At 38.4% G+C, this 19,598-nt stretch overlaps 1 protein-coding gene across 2 annotated transcripts in view; it reads right to left on the bottom strand.

The window, feature by feature from the left end:
* TRIO (trio Rho guanine nucleotide exchange factor) overlaps nucleotides 1-19,598 on the bottom strand; it is a 304,905-nt gene that overhangs the window by 187,957 nt on the left and 97,350 nt on the right. For both annotated transcript variants that reach the window (XM_070747107.1, XM_070747108.1), the window contains exon 2: nucleotides 5,317-5,391. In XM_070747107.1, coding sequence (XP_070603208.1) covers nucleotides 5,317-5,391 — 75 coding nt within the window. The remainder of the gene's footprint in view (nucleotides 1-5,316; nucleotides 5,392-19,598) is intronic.

The raw sequence follows: 19,598 nt of genomic DNA, 5'->3' as shown, positions 1-19,598 counted from the left end.
TATTTTGCATAATCCCCTGTGAATGGTTTGCCTAGAGATATTTCAGAGAGGGGTGGCATAAATCAAATAATAATAATTTTATTATTATTATTATTATTATTATTATTATTATTATTATTATCATTATTATTATTATTATTATCATTATTATTATTATTATTAATGCAGCACATCTAGAACTCCTGTTCTTTTTTTTAGAGGTAGGGAACCCAGGAGACACAAGCCACTTTGAAATTCATGTTAAACAGCTAGCATAATATACTATAGTCCAGAACCACCAGTCCATCTCTCTTTTGAATACTGCAAAATCCTTAATTTAATCTAATTTAAATCCTTTATTGGGTTGCACATAGTTCATTATTTATTATGCCAGTCAATAGATAGAAGTAGGGGAAACATTCTAGCCAGCCTTTATAGCAGAATGGGAGTGGAATACATACAGACAGGTAAAGTTTTGTGTTGAGCATTATTTCATTATAACTGCAATTATAGTCAGTCACCGGGCACTAAAGCCATTTGATTAAAGGATGTCATTCCCAACCAAGGCTGTATTTTCAGACCAGTTTAGAAAATTATGCACTCATAAGCATAGCCATAATACATTCTGTTCAGTTCCATTCATTAGGCTACTCATATTTGTTAGGAAAATAGCAAATTAGGCCTGCTATCATTTATTCTAATGCTGATATACTGCTTTGCCAGACTTTATCCTTAATCTTAGGTTATAAGAAAGATTAGGTATAAATTGATCAAGGAAATGAGGATTTATTATCAAATGTAAAATGATAGATTCCATAAAACAGAAAAATACATAAGGGAGAGATGAAATACAAATGTAGAAGAAAGTTGGCTGTCTCTTCTCCCATCAGCTATGAAATTAGTTTAGTATCATTTGCCCATTTGCGCTATTACAGTCTTTTCTGAACTACATCAGTGCTTGCATTTTCTCGCCAAGAACAAAATACTGGAACATGCACAGGAACGGACTTACTTATCAAGAACTGAAAAGCTGTCTCATAGATTGAGAAGATCGTCAAACTTTGCTATTCAACAGTTAAGATGGTTTTTGAGCCACTTTAGGATTTTTATGTGTATTTAGAAGGGTTTCTGTGATGGCAATAGTTACAATGAGTAATGTTCTGATCCCCAAGTGGAAACTTTCCCTCCAGTCAAAATGGTAGCATTTGGTTTCAAAAATGAAGTAATTTGATTTGAAATCCAAGTGGAATGTTTATTAATGTTCCATAATTTACTAACTCACCTGATGTCCACACTATTAACAAATACAATAGATAAAGCCTCAACAGGTAGACCAGACAGGAAACACACACTAATTCTACTTCCTTCTAAAGCTACATTAACAGAAACTTGCAAGTTTGAAAGTACAATTTTCCCACTGTCACTTTATAGCTCAAGAATTTGGAATTCCTTCTAAGCCTCTTGCCTATGCCAGTGTTTCCCAACCTTAGCAACTTGAAGATATTTGGACTTCAACTCCCAGAATTCCCCAGCCAGCAAATGCTGGCTGGGGAATTCTGGGAGTTGAAGTCCAAATATCTTCAAGTTGCCAAGGTTGGGAAACACTGCTCCATGCAGTTGTGGGTTACTTGTCTCTTATTTGGCTGTTCCTAGGCAACATCTCCTCTCCCAAGCACTTTTTCACATATTGTCCTGGTGGCGTACAACAATTTTTTTTAAGGACTACTTTAAATGTGAACTCTGCCAACACCAAAGACATAATTGTTGGAACTAGTAAGTAAAGGCACAAGAGAAGAAGCCATAGAGCAGGAGTCCTCAAACTTGGCAACTTTAGGACCTGTGGACTTTAACTGCCAGAATTCTCCAGAAAGTCCTAAAGTATTCTCCAGAATTCTGGCAATTGAAATCCTTAAGTCTTAAAGTTGCCAAGTTTGAAAATCTCTACCATAGAAAGTCCATTCATCATCACTGGTCAAAAAAACACAACAGCCAAAATTCCAAGAAAGGAAATACAGTATGGGCAAGAGGGGGCAGACTGCCAATAGAAGATCCAGAAGATTGTTATAGGGGTAACAGAAAGGGGGCGGGAGAAGAGAAGGATATCACAGTGGACCTATGTCCAGTTTCTGCTATTTTCCCAAATCCCTGAGCCAAATCGTAAGATATACAGTACATTCAGCTTGCAGTGACAGCAACAAACAGAAATTCCAAAAACTAATCTGGAGGCATTTATACAGCTCTTGAGAGTTTAAAGAAATGCATCTAGATTATTTCAGTAACCTATATAACACTTGTGTTAGGAAAGGTTCCCATATTGCAAAATTGGATGGAGGAGGGCCAGTTTTTATGTGATGTTTATTTAGACTCATGGTTAAGTATGAGTGCATTTGCTCGCTATGCCAGTTCTTCCTTCTGTCCCCCACCTGCACTTCCAACCAATATGACTAGCAAGCAGCCATATTTGGATAATGTACAGCTTAGTGTACAGTGCAGGACATATATTATTCCCAGACTCAATCAGCCAGAGAACATAACCATAAATAAATCTACCTCAGGCCATAACTATATTGTCTGGTTGGCTGAGACCATGCGTAGTGTATGTTTTAGTCTCAGACATATATTACACCAACTTTTTACAATTTGTGTGCCTTCCAGATGGATGGACTAACTCCTCCAATTCCTTTGGCTGAGCTGTCACCCAAACATTTGGGGAGTGAAGAAAGCTAGGGAAAACTGTAGTAAGTCTTATACCTGGGAGGAGAAATCAGCAACTATCATAAGACATGCACCATGCATAATCATAAGTCTAAGTAAATACAATTTGCAAATACAGTCAAATAACCTCTTTATGTAATATGCTATGCCAGGTTAGTGTTTAGTATGAAGAAGGCACTTAATTTATTGCTTCTACAGTGAACCACAATTCACACATTTTTCCTAATGTTGCCCAGCATCCTATTTTTCTGTGATTTGATTTGCATCTTTGATACTTCCAGTTAAAAAAACAACAACCTGCATAATGTTGGCCTGATCAGAGCGTTTCTGCATACAGAGTGCTTAAGCCTCTTTCGTTATCTGTGTTCTCCCCATTTTGTGATCCTCCCATGTAGATCAGCAAGGTCGCCAGGTGTTTTGCCAGGTGTTTGTGTGTAAGTGTCTAAATGTGAAAATAGAACAAACAGCTATTACAATTTGCATCAGATCCACTTTGTGGTCACTCCTTCACATTCCTACTTTGAGGTCAGAAAAGGGGATAGAATGTTAGTAAAGGATTACCTCAATTTGAGTAGGTTCCCAGAAGTGAGTTAACTCTAGGTTCTGTACAGGTTGTATAAGCTAATACAGACAAGAACTCTTGCAACAGCCACTAAATTCAAGACTGGGATCAGATCAATTAACAAACTTTACATTTTTCATTCTGCAATGTCATACTGTTAAGCAAACAGTTACAAGACAGAATTCACATTGTTAAGTAACCAATTGTTCAGATACTTCAAAGAAAGAGACCAGGATAATTCCAATGTCTTTTGCAATACAGGACAATGTTAGACTCAAGGCTTTGTTTCTTCCATCAAGTTGCTCTCCATTCTCATTTTTCCAATTATTTAGAATCTAGACAGGTATTAACACATAATACCAGGGAAGAAAGTGTTCAAAATATGGACATTGTTTTATGGAATAAATGCCAACGAACTGTTGCCCTCAAAATGTATTGAACTATAGCATCTATTTGCATTGGCCTTTTTAGCCAAGCATGATGGAAACTAATACACCATGTAGAAAACAGAGTTAATACAGTGATCCCTCGATTAGCACGGTCTCGATTAGCGCGAAACGCTGCAACGCGGTTTTTCAAAAAATATTAATTAAAAAATAAGTCCGCGCTAGTTCTCTCTCTCTTTCTCTCCCTGTTGCCGGCGTGGTATATGAGAGAGAAAGAGAGAGGCAGAGGTCAGGTGCATTACCGGGAGGTGGAGGCGGCGTGGGGACGCTGGGTGCCGGGGACACCGAGGAGGGGGTGGACGTGGCCTCTCAGCTGCAGAGCCGAACAAGGGCGGAGGCAACGGCGGAGTCCGGCGCTGGGGCCATGCGGGGCCGCTCATCCAGGGGGGCGTGGACTGGCAAGTCGCCCTCCTTTCTCTTTCTTTCTTTCTCTCTCTTATACCACACCGGTAACAGGGAGAGAAAGAGAGAGAGCGGAGGGCACCTTGCCGGTCCACGCCCCCCTAGATGAGTGGCTCCGCATGGCCCCAGCGCCGCCCAGGCAAAGGGGAAACCCCAAGATCGCTTGCCGCTTGCCGTATTGCAGCGAAGGAGGCGAAGCAAGGCTCCAAGCTGCAATACGGCAAGCGGCAAGCGGCAAGCGATCTTGGGGTTTCCCCTTTGCCTGGGCGGCGGGAAGACCAAGGGAAGGTTCCTTCAGCCGCCCAACACCTGATCCGCTCCGCAGCGCGGCAGCAGCGAGGAGCCAAAGATGGGGTTTCCCCTTTGCCTTTACCCCATCTTCGGCTCCTCGCTGCTTCCGCGCTGCGGAGCAGATCAGCTGTTGGGCGGCTGAAGGAACCTTCCCTTGGTCTTCCCCGCCGCCCACACGCAAACTCCACCATCTGCGCATGTGCGGCCATGAAAAAAATGGCGTGCATGCGTAGATGGTGTTTTTTACTTCCGCACCACTATAACGCGGAAATCGATTAGCGCGGGAGGTCTTGGAACGTAACCCCCGCGCTAATCGAGAGATCACTGTACAGCAAAGGGATAATGAAACCAAGATATCTTATTTCTAGATAGTATGTTCAGAAGTTTTTTTTAAAAAAACAACAACAATCAGAAGGGTGTGAATGGAGCAACAACCAATATTCCACCAAAGACTTCATGGAAGAATGATAGCTAATTGTTGAATATTTGGAAGCACCCACCACCAAAGAAAACTATTTGTGAAAGTAAAGTGATAACATATCTCAAATAATTTTCAAACTTCCTCCTCTTGGGTTATGAACTGGTTGCATAATCCATGTATATGGAAGTGGGTTAAAGTCCATCTCCTGGTTGTATGGATGATGGTTGCATGAATGATGCTGGCTGAGGAATTCTAGGAGTTCACACATCTTAAAGTTGCTGAGATTGAGAAGACTGATTTGTACTAGATTATTTATAATTCTATTTTTTCCCTGAGTAGTTCTGCCTAAAGATTTGGTTGGAAGAACTAATGGACAAAATGCTGAGAGTATGAAAGTGTATCTAAAGAAATATAATAAATAATTGAAGATATATTCATTGTTGTCATAATTACATACTGCACTGTCAGTGATCACTCACCAAATAGCTACGTTATATTACCTGAAAGGTATGCAACTTTCTCCTTGAGGATTGGAAGGACTTCCATAGCTTTCATTTCATCATTTTTACGAAATCCTGAAGACAAAAACAAAATGGATATTAAGTCCAGTTGCACAGGAACAGTACCATTATTTTAGGTTCTTATTCTTTGTACTGATGGGGATAGGATGTATTTTTGTTTGGTGCATCTAAGAATTAAAAAAAATGCTGATCATTTAAATTGTCAAAGAAAAAGTTTTTAGGAAATTTGAAAACCTGGCTACACTGACTATACTTTACAACATTACAACATGAAATGCAATCATTTTAAATGTGCAAATTAAAGATATATAAGAAGTCCTCACTGTATCAACTAACCGTTCAGCAAAAGTTTCAAGTTATGACAGAACTGCAAATGGAGACTTATGATCTGTCTTGAAATTGCGGCCCTAATAATAATAATAATAATAGTAATAATAATAATAATAATAATAATAATAATAATAATAATAATAATAATAATTTATTAGATTTGTATGCCGCCCCTCTCCGGAGACTCGGGGCGGCTAACAACAATAATAATAACAATGTGACAATGTAAACAAATCTAATATTAAAAAGCATCTAAAAAACCCATCATTTAAAAACCATGCAACACAAGCATACCATACACAAAACTATATAAGCCTGGGGGAGATATCTCAATGCCTCCATGCCTAGCGATACAGGTGGGTCTTAAGTAATTTGCGAAAGACAAGGAGGATGGGGGCAGTTCTGATCTCTGGGGGGAGTTGATTCCAGAGGGCTGGGGCCGCCACAGAAAAAGCTCTTCCCCTGGGGCCCGCCAGGCAGCATTGTTTAGTCGACGGGACCCGGAGAAGGCCAACTCTGTGGGACCTTATCAGCCGCTGGAATTCGTGCAGCAGAAGACAGTTCCGGAGGTATTCTGGTCTGATGCCATGTAGGGCTATAAAGGTCATTGCCAACACTTTGAATTGCGACCAGAAATTCATAGCATCCCCTTGGTCATATGATCAAAATTTGGCTGCTTGGCAACTGGTGTGCATTTACCATAGTTACAACCCCTCCCAGTCACATGATTTCCATTTGCTATCTTCCCAGGCAGGAAGCCACAAGCTAAGGTCATATGACATTGTGATTAACAACCGTGGATGATTTCCTTAACAACTGCAGCCAGAACTGACATCATAAGTTGATGCAGTCATGTGATATCTTGCTATATGACTGCTTTGTTTTATGACTGCTTTGTGACAGAGTTGCCAATCCTAATTATGGTCAGTAAGTGAATACTACTGTAATATATATTACCTGTATACATATTCTAAAAATCAGTGGCAGCCATTTGAAATAAGACACAGTTTTCCTAAGGCAGGGGTGTCAAACTCAAGGTCAGGGGGCCAGATTTGGCTTGCAGGGTGCTTAAATCTGACCACCCTGGAAACAGCAAAGGACCGGCCTGTGGTGTCTCTGCCAGTGAAAATAGAGCCTAGCAGCCTGTTTTCTCTAGCAGAGTGCTCAGGCCACCACAGGCATTTCTGACATGAGTGATGTCAAGCTGGCCACGCCCATCCTAGCCATGCCCACACCCCTAATGGGACACTCAATGAAAGCAAATTTGATACCTCTTTCCTAAAGCATTCAGAATTCTGGGAATCTCTGCAAGGTATTTATTTTGGGATTCCAATCCTCTTCAGGGCATTCATTACATAATCCCCAACTGTCCCTCTTTATGTCCATCACTAATTCTTTAAAAAAATCTTTGGACTAGATTAAAGAATGACCAGATTTACAGAGATGGGCAAACAATTATCAGCACTTAAGTATCAATTCAGCCAGCTCTGAAAGGAGAGTCATAGCTCAACATAGTTTCGGCTCTGATTCCCGGAGTGTGGCATTTGTGATCATGACAAATTCAGTTTGATACTGCACATAACATTTAAATCTATGTTCATTACCTGAATTGGAAAAATGCAGTAAATGTTTATTACAAGGACCGAATCATTTGTTGTAGCATATAAGGCAGAGATCATGGTCCAAATAAATTATCCCAAAGGTGTTTTTTTCCCCCAAGAGGCCTCTTGAAAAAAACCCCTTTGGGACAGCCATGACCTTGATGACTGAGAATCTCTAGAGACATCCAATTAAATTAATTTCAAACCATGGATTTCAAAGCACTATACGATTGGTATTAGACAAAGTTAGCTGAGATTCAGCCCTTCTGCAATCAGTGATAGAAGACAATGGACAAATCTGCATGACACCATTTGTTAAACAAGTAAAACAAAATGTACACAAAGGTACATCAACATATCTGTGTCAATCAGGCATTTTGTGGCAATTGGAAAGCCAAAAATTTCTCTTTTTAAAGATCAAATTAAAGGCTTCCCCAGTCCAGTTATGCTCAAGCCTAGAAGGTAGTGCTCATCTGCATTTTTTTTAGCCAAGTGAGCCAGGGTTGTCCAAATAATACAGTTCCGTGGTCATGTGGCCAGCATGTCTATATGCCGAGGCACATGGAATGCTGTTAGTCTCATTGAAGTGGTATCTATTTATCTACTTGCATTTGCATGTTTTCAAACTGCAAGGCGCTAGAACAGGTAACGGGAGCTCACCGTATCACATAGTGATCAGGTCTCAAACCTGGGCTATCAACTTTCCAGATGATAAGCTCACCATCTTCACCTGCTAAGGTTTTCCCCAATCCCTCCATGTTTAGGGGAGGAGGAATAAGGAAAACTAGCAGCTGTCTGAATCGAAGTTGGAACTATCTCACATGGGTTGAGATAAGACTGAACCTTCTACATGCCTACAGAAAATAAACATGTAATAGAGCCTGGCTGTTCTGTCGGGCTCTCTGGTAGAATCCTCCCAAAAATTCACAGGTACAAATTTCAGACACACACACGTTTGAAAATTCAAAACAATGTTCTTTATAATGAAAATTCACTTAAACTAAGCCCTCTTTTGGTATAGCAAAGAGCACTCGTCTCCAAACAAACTGGTAATTTGTACAAGTCCCTTATCAGTTCTGTGATACTTAGCTTGCAGCTGTGAGGCAATTCACAGTCCTTCTTTCACAAAGTGAAACACACTTTGCTCTGGTTTAGTTTCAAAGCGGAGAAAAATCGGCACACAAAAAGTCAGTAAAGCAGTCACGAAACACAACCATCAGATAATCCTCCACAATGGCCAAACCCACAGGCTGCTCTTTATAGCAGCCTCACTAATTACCACAACCCCACCCAACCACAGGTGGCCTCATTTTCTTTGATAATAATCTCTCAGTTGTTGTTGCCTATGCATCGCTCTCCGCATGCGTGGCTGTATCATTAACTCTTGTTCTGAATCCAAGGAGGAGCTAGATAATTGATCTCCTTCTGAGCTATCTGCCACACTCTCCTCCTCCCTGTCACTCATGTCTTCTTGGTCAGAGGAGCCTTCATCAGCAGATTCCAATGGGGGCGGGGAGCAAAACAGGCCTGCAGCATGTGGATGTCTCCCCCACATCCACAGTCCTTGGGACAGGAGCTGGGCCAGAGCTAACCACAACACTGGCTAGCAGAAATATTTCACGTATCCTCTGGATTCTATATCCAGAGCTTGAAAAATAATGCTAGCTGAATTCCGTCCCCCAATGCAATTCATTTTGCAGCATCATGGTTAAAGTGAATAAATGAAAACAAAATTATGAGCACACACTGTAGTTAAGGACTCCTCCCTTCACCTCCACTTGAATTATGATCCAGACTTAGACTTCAAGAATTACCCTTTAATGTTATGGTTTGCAAGCATCTGTTCATTTCAGCAGCTTATTGTGTTCATTTAAATACCAGAAGCCTCTTTTGCAATGGATACTTTCATGAAACCCCTAACCGGAAGAATTTTAAAGTGTTTTTTAAAAGCTCCAGTAATCAAAGAGATCTTTTAACATTTTTAGAAAGGAAACATGACACAGTTCCACTGAGAAAAAAACATGTTCTTAATTATTAAATGGGCTTCCTATGTTTGAATCAATTAAAGCTTTAGTTGATAGGTCATAAACTGATTAAAGCTTGCAATTTTAGTGATAATGAAAACAGTGTTCTATAACTGTAGTAAGTATGCCAAAAGCAGAGTAATGAAAAGTATTCATGGAATGTTAGGATGGGAAATGTTAAAAACATCTCACAAATTGATAGTTATTGCGTACAATCTCAATGGAACAGACCCCAAAAGCCACCAATCAAAGCTTTAGAGACAACTAAATTACACAAATGTAATAATGTGGCAAATGATAACTCAGAAACAAAGAGGTTTGATTTTGGGACTGGGCATTAGTATAGTTACAAACCAACCAATTCATTTAATTATATTAGTATGAATTATATGAACATGTAATTTATGTTATATTTAATCTCATTCACAATAATTTTAAGGTTCACAAAACCTTAAAATAAAAATATTTATTTTTACACAATGCTTGGAAACTTTATAATGAAAACCTTTTTAGAGTTTCATCTTCAACATGACAACATTCAAAACCATTCAAATACAGTCATACCTCGTCTTACGAACCTAATTGGTTCCAGGGGGAGGTTCGTAAGACGAAAGGTTCGTAAGATGAAACATTGTTTCCCATAGGAAACAATGTAAAGTCAATTAATCCATGAAACCCCAAAAAAAACCCAGCAAAAAAACGCTGCCGCCTGGCTGTCACCTTTTAAAACAGCCTGGGGGCTTCTCAGCGACCTCCCAAACGCCGAACGCCAAACCCGAACTTCCGGGTTCAGCGTTCGGGAGGCCGCCGAGAAGCTCCCAGGCTGTTTTAAAAGGTGACAGCCGGACGGCAGGGCTTCCCAACAGCCTCCGAACGCCGAACGCGGAAATTCGGGTTTGTCGTTCGGTTTCGGGAGGCTGCTGGGAAGCCGCCTGGCTGTTTTAAAAGGTGACGGCCGGGCTGGGGCACTTCCCAGCAGCCTCACGAACCCCGAACCCGGAAGGTCGGCAAAAGTTCGGGGTTCGGGAGCCTGCTGGGAAGCCCCACCGCCCGGCTGTCTCCTTTTAAAACAGCCGGGGGGCTTCCCAGCAGCTTCCCGAACGCCGAACCCGGAAGTTCGGGTTTGGCGTTCGTAACACGAAAAAAGTTCGTAAGAAGAGGCAATTTTTTTCTGAACCCCGGATTCGTATCTCGAGTTGTTCGTAAGACGAGGGGTTTGTATCTTGAGGTACCACTGTATTCCGTGTTCCAAAGAAACAAGCTTGAAATGTCCCAAATATTTTGGTCTCCCCGCCTTCAACCTTTTTTGGGAGGGAGGGGGTCTTGGAATCACAAAGGTAAGTGGCTGGTAATCAGTGCTGAATCCTATCTAACGTAAGATGTTTTAAACATTCCCATATCCAACAACGTGCACCAATTAAGCACAAATTTGCAACCTGTCCTGCCTGCACAAACACCTTATCAAGCCCCAAATCATAAATGGTTGTTCTTTTCAACATAGCCCATGAACAGTTTGAGAGTATCCAAGACTTCTTCCTAATAAATACAAGGAGTACTGTTTTTTTCTATTTGGCATTCTGTCTACAAAGCTCAAAAGGAAAGTAGCACTTTCCAATACAGGTATTACTTCTCTGAAAAAGAAGTGAACAACACAATTTTATAAGAACTGGATTCCAATTTACCCTAGCACAGGTTTCTAAAACAGCAGTAAACTTACGTAGTAGGCAGGTAACAACCTTTTCTTACAATGAAAACCTTTCTTCATCTCTGAACACATGGTAAATCTAGTCTCCTCCATTCCCAGTAAGTGACTGTCCTTTCTTCAAATTAGTTCCAGCCAAAGGGATATAATCTCTACTTTCTATTTTACTGGCTAATTGTCAGTCTTCTTAGGTAGACCAGACAGGAAATACAATCAGATGAGCTAATTTATTGCAAGGTTGCATTAATTAATAGAATATTGAAAGTCTCATAGTATTAATCCCTTGAAGTCTCTTTTACAAACTGAGGGGTTAGGAAGATTCCTTTTTTATTCTTTCTCTGACCTATTATGCAGCTGTGGACAATGGCCTCTGTTATCTGATCATTTCCTAAGCAGCACCATTTTTCCCATTTCCAAGGCCATTCCCATAGACCATTAAACTAATGCACTCACCAAGTTTCCATGGCTGGAATAACTCTTTCCAAAATTAAGCTTTTTGAAGAATGTCTGAACCCTCAAAACAGTTAAACAAAACATTATTTTATCCTGAGTTTGGGATAAAAATCCAACAATAACTACAGTTCCAAGCCCAGAATATTCCCCTATTTGCTACTTTCAACTACTCCAAATTCAAGTAGATCAATTATCCTGGCATGTCCCATTATTTGGAAAAAAAGTATTTGGCATATTTTTATAAATCTGATTTTGAAAAGTATTAGTTCTAGGAATATCACTTCCAGATATTTAATACTTTCCAAACTCTTATTTATACTGCACAATTTATAATGAAATGGGCACACAATTTTAATCTGATTGACCTTAATGTGTTTCTATAATATGATATAAAGATAATGATAGCTACGCAAGAATAACCTAGAATAGGAACTGTAGATTTGAAAGTTGAAAAATCACCTAGGGGAAAATCTACACCAGTGATTCTCAAACCTTTTCTTTATTACTCCAAAACATATTATCAGAAAGTTTATTGAATTTCAAGGACTTTCTTGAAACTTATTCTTGAAATATGTTTCTTCCTTCACCACTGTCATAAATTCAAATGGTTGCTTAATGAATGGTTGTAACTTGATAATTATATTATAAAAACAACATCGTGGAATTTGATGACATTTCACCAAATTACTACTAGTCATTTCATTGATTTTGGTCTTTGGGAAATGCAGAATATATTTTAATATACATGACAATATTTAAGTCAATTTAAATGTCCCTGTCATGATGAGTAGTGGGTTGGTGTTATTACTCAAAGAAAAACTACTATAACCCAATTTGGAGTAAAGTATAAAGGTTTGGGAAACATTGAACAAGGAAAGCTAGTTTCTTAATACTTACTTTTTTAGAATTAAGAATCAAGCTCAATATGGAAAAGTCTTCTATTATAGGTTTCATTTAACATATTTTTTGGGGGTATATGTATGTGTAATTGCATGTATCATGTGTATGTGTAAATTTGTATGGCTATGAGTCAGTCTTGACTCCGGGAAACTGCCTTGAAAAACTCCAGGCAGTTTTCTTGGCAACATTTTTGGTTGGCGTTTGCCTTCTATCTAGGCCAACCAGCTAGCTTCATCCACAACTAGATCTCAACAGTTTTCTGGTTTCTATCCTAGAGTCTTAACCACTGCACCAAACTCACCCCATTCCTAAGAGGTATGTAAGAGGTCTGTAAGGGGCATACATAAGCGCACCATTGTGTCTACCGTTCCTGTCTATTGCCTAATTTACCTATACCTACCTTGCTAATGTTTATGTTTATACCAATACCTACTACTTTGTATATGCTTGACAAAATGAATGAATGAATGAATGAATGAATGAATGAATGAATGAATAAATAACTTGCTCTCAGTGTCATATTTAGCAGGTCAGAACTAAGTAGTAATGTCCTTTATTTAATTAGATCTTTTGCCACTAGAATTGAAACCACTATTACAATCATGAAGACTTATTACTGTACCCATTCATATAGTCCAGAGATAACTTCCAGAACAACTTTGGGGTTGAACACAGAGAATTAATAATAGAGAACCCTCTGATTTAGCATAAGCATGGATAGATCAATATAGGTTTAATGTAAACAAAGGAATAAGCAAGCATTCTCAAGGCAGATTAATGGGTAGCAAATATTTTATGTGAATAAAGAGGTTAAAAAATATATGTTTTTTTAATATTCTGATTAAAATATTAACCACAATATTACCTGAATCCCCTCACTATTCTTTAAGATCCATTTTCAGCTAATGATCAGAGCCAATCAAGTAACTTTTCAATGAGGTTATACCTAAAAATGAACCTGCTTTATTTCTGTTCTTCAATTAAAATATTCAGCTTAACAAAATTTTGAGAATTTCCTTTTTTAATAGCAACGTGAATGAGGTACACATATAAACCGAAACAAAATAAGAGTCCTTTGTGAAAGAACTGATATTTTCTATTACATGTGTCATGGTAATCAAATGGATTTCAACAAAAAAATCAACCTTTTAACATGTTTAAAATTCAAGCTCACTTCTGAGGCTGTCCTAGATTTAATCCAAGAATGTCAATCCAGTTCAACAATTAATAATAATTTTTTTAAAGAATAATCTTTTGCATCATATTGTGGATTAATTGTTCAGAAATAAAGAAAGAAGGTGCCTATTTCCTCTTACAAATATTCATATATCTAGTTTATTCAGTGTTTCTTTTTAGGAGGCAACAAAATGAGAACAGAAAATTTGAACTGGATTTCAAAAATCACTGCATATATGCACCAAGCTATAATACTGTATATCTGCATCAATTTCTACTTACACACACTTCAAGCAGGCATTCGCAGCACCACACATTAATAGAGATGATGTCATCTTTTCAAAATCAGAGCAGTCTGCAGCTCCTGCTACTGTTGTTTCTTCCACTGCAGTGCCTGCAGTATTCAGAGGATTTGCAAAAGACAAGGCAGCCCAGAAAATAAATAGAAACTGGATTGGGAAGCTCAGGAAGAGAGGTGACTTATTGAAATCCTTCTTGGAGAGATTTTAAAAAGAAAGAGACGAAGTATTCGTTGAGCCGCTGCATTGTGTGAATTTACCACTCGCAAGAATTTATGTTATGTGATTGAACAAAGCAGCTTTGATACTTTTGGCATCTAAATTGACTTGTTCAACAAGATTTTCACAGAATAATGGGTGTCCCTCTGAGAAACAAGTACTTGGGTCAAATCTGAATAATTTCCACTGCTCTTTTAGCTTGCATCATTTCATTTCCTCTTTCTAAGAAACCACAAATATAGTAAGATATAAGTTACCAAATGATCAGGATTGTAAACCAAAATAGGGCTTTCTCACAATGTAAGCAAGAATAAGGGAAGTGAATTTATTTGTTTTGATTATAGTTGGTGGTTTGGTTTCTTTTACTTATTTTTCTTGTAATTATTTTTAAAAATAATATATTGTAATAGAATCAATAAACCTCACAACCTTTTTACCTTTAAAATGTCTTAATTAGATATTTTATCTATATTTCATAATCTTAGCATCACTGTGTATTATTGTAGCTACCAATGATTTCAGCACAATAACAGATGTGGTTCTATTTCTATTTTATGGTTGGAATTATTTCTAGGCAAGACTATATAAGTATTTTATGTTTTGTGAATATTTCGGAAGAAATGCATAAGGCTCAACCCGAACAATAAAAGTACTTTTTTTTTTAACTACAAGGTAATTAATAACAAATCTTTTGTTAAACTGAAAAACAGGAATATACTGTGATCTAGCAAGATTAGTGCTTTGTGATAAACCTGAGGAAAAATCTCATGCGTGTAATTTTAAAGATCAGTTTTGTGTCTTTCTGCTTTACAAAATGATAGGGAGTTTATTCTCTCTCTTTTGGCACACAGACGCATGCACACAACCACACACACACACACACAAATAGTACAAGCCACGCAATGATTTTCTTGAAATTTACAAGATTCAGCTACATTTTGAATTTTTATTCCTAAAATATTATGTCAAATCTTCATCACAAACACAAAAGATAGAAATGTCATTAAAATGTCAGAATTCTAAATTGTATGTTCTGCAAAATTTATGGGAAATGATCCAAGGAGTTATCTAAGCAAGCAGTCACAGCACAGCCCAACTCCAGGTACTGGATCTATATAATGTGCTGCGCCAGAAATGTGTAATTCATAACCCACTAGCTTTCTCAGAAGCTCCACAGGCAGAAATCATCAACATTTCAGATTCCCTGGATTTTAAAAAGATATAGAGTGTCTTAACCATTTTAAGGTTTCAAGCACTATTCCTCCCTTTATTTTGAGTATGCAAGTTAAAAGCATATGAATAATTGTTCCATTCTTGCTGAATATATACTGAACTTGCAATGTATATCAGTTCACAGTGATGTAGCACAAAAACACACATTGAAATTCAGAGCATGTTACATCAGGCAGTGCTATTTGTGAAGCAAATTGTACTGAGTATAACGTAGCATTGAACATGATACCTACGAGATCCTAAAACGATTACATATGCCTTATTCTCCCATGTATTAATATCCTGTGTCAATCCCACTAATCAATAAATTTACTATACTTATGGCTTAACAATACACAAATCTAAATATCAAATTTTATTAAATGGTTAGCAGGGAAAAAAATCTAGTTTGCTAACTAAACAAACCATTGTTGTATTCATTATTAGGGCATCTACATTTTCTCATCCCTTTCCTATTACTGATCTTATACAATTGCTTAATTGGTTTTATACTTGTGACCATCTAGCAGTTTGTTTTAAAATTCAGTTACTTACAACAACACTTTCAAAACTCCAACCTAATTCTGCTGCACTTTGACTTACCTCTTTTCTCCTGTTAGAAACATAAATTAAATTTAACAATCAAATAAACTGGAATTATATAGAAAATGCTTAGGAGGAAAAGAAGAAAAGGAATCACAGCACATCAATTTCACTGCAAATGTGACTCCTAATGTAGTTCAAGAAAAAAAACAAACCTCTTATTCAGAATCCTTACAGCACAGCATATAAACTACGTGCAATCTGTTAGCTAACCCTTTTGCTTCCTTGGTCTGGCACACTTCCTCCAGTTTGTCTACATCGGTATAGGAAATACTTAACCTCATTTTATAAATCTGAAATATGCAGCTCCACAACAGCATAAAGTTATAAGCTACAGTACACTGCAACTCAGGAAGCAACAGTATTTATATCACAGAGAACAGAAATGCACAGGTTTTGCAGAGATATAGGTAGTCCTCAATCAAGCCCAACATTTCTGTTGCTAAGTGAGACATTTGTTAAGTGAATTTTGCCCCATTTTATGACCTGCCTTGCCATATTTGTTAAGTGAATCGCTGCAATTGTTATAGAGTTGTCAACAGTTGCTTCCCCATTGATTTTGCTTGTCAATCATCAGAGCCTTCCCCACACTTCAGGACTGGCCCATGTTCTTCCCCAATGTCTTCACTGTCAGAGTCTGCGCTGGCGAGCCACAACAGAAGGGCCCTTGATGGCCCCAAAGGGTCTACCCAGTCCTTCCCTTTCAAATCATAACATTCAGTTTGGCATGCTGTAAACTGTGGGAGTTTAACTAACAGGTAAGAAGCTCTGTCTCTTACATATGCTCAAATAACTTGCTTGAGGATGGCTCTTCAGCTGTGGAATTTCTTCCTGTAACTGTCCTTGGAATTTCTTCTTGCAACTATGTTAGAACTTCATGAGAAGTTAAAAAAATAATTTTGGGGCTGCAGTTTCTTGGGAGCTGCTTTTCCCCTTCCTGTTAAGGTTTTCATGATCCTGCAGTTTTACTAATTTATTGGTTTATTGTTCTGAGTTGCTTTGAGTGGTGTGTGGGTGGGTGTACATAAATAAAATCAACATTTGGATGTGTAGATTAAGTCATTCTGGGGATTATACTTTTCAACACATCTGACCAGATGAAAATATATTTCTCAAAATTTGGCAACAAATCTTAATTACTGCAAACCTGGATATAAGCAAATACAGTAAATAGTACATAGTAGCAGTAGTAGAACTTAAAGAGTTTCAACACCGGAAATAAAATGAAGAGCACCTATATTACAGTTAAACTAGTTCCACATGAAGTATCATCAAAAACATTCCGCTGATCTGTAATGGTCCATAATTATCTGAGGACAATTAGCAATAACAACGAATATGCCCAATTCTCTAAAATCATAAGCTCCTTCAGAAAACTGAAGATGACATTAATCCTATGTATACTTTAAAAACTAACCACAACATGGTGATACTTCATATGCCATTAATAAACTTCTAAGAGCAAACGAAACAATGATATTAACTAACTCCATGAAGGAAAGCTAGGGGAAAACTGACAAGAACAATTCTTGGGGATCCTGCCAAATCTTCAATTTCCTATACTGTTTGGAAAAAAAACAATGGCTTGGTTTTATTTGAATTCATTGTTTCAAGAATTTGACAATAATTCATTAAATATGAAGAACATAAAGCCCTATGCCTTGAATTTCTGTTTAGTTAAACCCATTTTAGTTACTAGCATGAAGTAAGATTTAACTAGTTTCAAAATGGATGAACAGTGCGGTCAGGCAGTAGGGAAAGCAAGTAGAATGCTTGGCTGCATAGCTAGAGGTATAACAAGCAGGAAGAGGGAGATTGTGATCCCGCTGTATAGAGCACTGGTGAGACCACATTTGGAATACTGTGTTCAGTTCTGGAGACCTCACCTACAAAAAGATATTGATAAAATTGAAAGGGGCCAAAGACGGGCTACAAAAATGGTGGAAGGTCTTAAACATAAAACTTTCAGGAAAGACTTAATGAACTCAATTTGTAGTCTGGAGGACAGAAGAGAAAGGGGAGATATGATAAAAGCATTTAAATATGTTAAAGGGTTAAATAACGTTCAGGAGGGAAGTGTTTTTAATGGGAAAGTGAACACAAGAACAAGGGGGCCACAATCTGAGGTTAGTTGGGGGAAAGATCAGAAGCAACGTAAGGAAATATTATTTTGCTGAAAGAGTAGTAGATGCTTGGGACAAACTTCCAGCAGATGTGGTTGGTAAATCCACAGTAACTGAATTTAAACATGCCTGGGATAAACATATACCCATCCTAAGATAAAATACAGGAAATAGTATAAGGGCAAACTAGATGGACCCTGATGTCTTTTTCTGCCGTCAATATTCTATGTTTCTATGTAACAGCACGCGTGGCAGCAGATATGGTTCTATGTTTATAGTTCCTCTTAGTATTTTCTCTTTGGATTGTTCACTTACTCTTGGAAGTTCCACAAACAAGGTCCAAGGAGTCTGCCAGCGAAATCTTTTAAAAAAATCTTTCAGAAATCAAAATCTAACCAGGAGGCAGGCATGAGAAATAGATTCAGCAACACCAATTTTCAAGAACTATAATCCCCATATATTTACTAGAAAATGGTGGATGCGTTCAGAAAAGCTAAGCCACAAGATTGGCAGAAAACAGTCTGAAGAGTTAAAGGAAAGAAAAAGAAGGTTTATCTTCTGTACTACTGTGTTAAATAACATCTGCATATTATATAGAGACGTTCTGCTTATCTTATGTGCATTTACTGTACTTTTCAGAGTGTAAGATACCCCCCCCACACACACACACACAAAAGAGGATGGAATTGTTGGTGGACTTTATACACCAAATACAGCCATTTTTGGCCTCCCAAAACCCCACCCCGCATATCCCATTTTTGCCCAAAACAGGCCCATTTTTCACAAAAAAGGGGGCACACAGAGGCTTTGGAGGTCTGCAATGTGCTCCTGGGAGCTGGGGAGGGTAAAAATGTGGTGCGTTGGGGGGGGAGTTTGGGAAGCCAAAAAAGGGCCCATTTTTCATGAAGTATGCATTTACCTGTACTGTAGGTATTGCATCAACCTGCTTTCTCTGAAACGGATACCATATTTTGTGAAACTAGATACATACTGTAAGTTAGCATTTGAGTTTCAACTTTATCCTAGAGTTCATCCTTACATAAGGGACCACCCTCTGAGCCTCATCTGTCTGGCTTTTATGAAATGAATGTTTTCTGCTTGACAATTCCTGATGTTTTGTAAACGGACGTTCCTCTTTCCCAGAGGTTGCTGCATCTTAGCCTTACCCAACATAGTGCTGTGTACATTACCCACTCTTCATAAGTAAGTATAAATTATAGTCTAAGGCAGCGGTCTCCAAACTATGGCCTGCGGGACGCATACGGCCCGCTGAGGTCATTTATCTAGCCCACGGCAGCGCACAAGATTTTACATATACACAATAAGCTCCGGAATCTCCCGTCCACTCACCACGAAAGCAAGAAAGAAAGAGAGAGAGAGAGAAAGAAAGAAAGAGGGAGAGATAGAGAGGGAGAGAGAAAGGAAGAGGGAGAGATAGAGAGTGAGTGAGAGAGAGAGAAAGAGAGGGACAGAGAAAGCAAGAGAGAGAGAGAGATAGAGTGAGTGAGAAAGAGAAAGAAAGCAAGAGAGAGATAGTGAGAGAGAGAGAGAAAGTAAGAGAAAGGGAGAAAGAAAAGGAGGAAGAAAGAGTGAGAGAGAGAGAGAGAGAAAGAGAAAAC

The sequence above is a fragment of the Erythrolamprus reginae genome, chromosome 3, assembly GCF_031021105.1.
Source record: "Erythrolamprus reginae isolate rEryReg1 chromosome 3, rEryReg1.hap1, whole genome shotgun sequence".
Classification (NCBI taxonomy): domain Eukaryota; kingdom Metazoa; phylum Chordata; class Lepidosauria; order Squamata; family Dipsadidae; genus Erythrolamprus; species Erythrolamprus reginae.
Note: the sequence above shows the minus strand (reverse complement) of the source record. Positions and strands in the feature narration are given on the sequence as shown.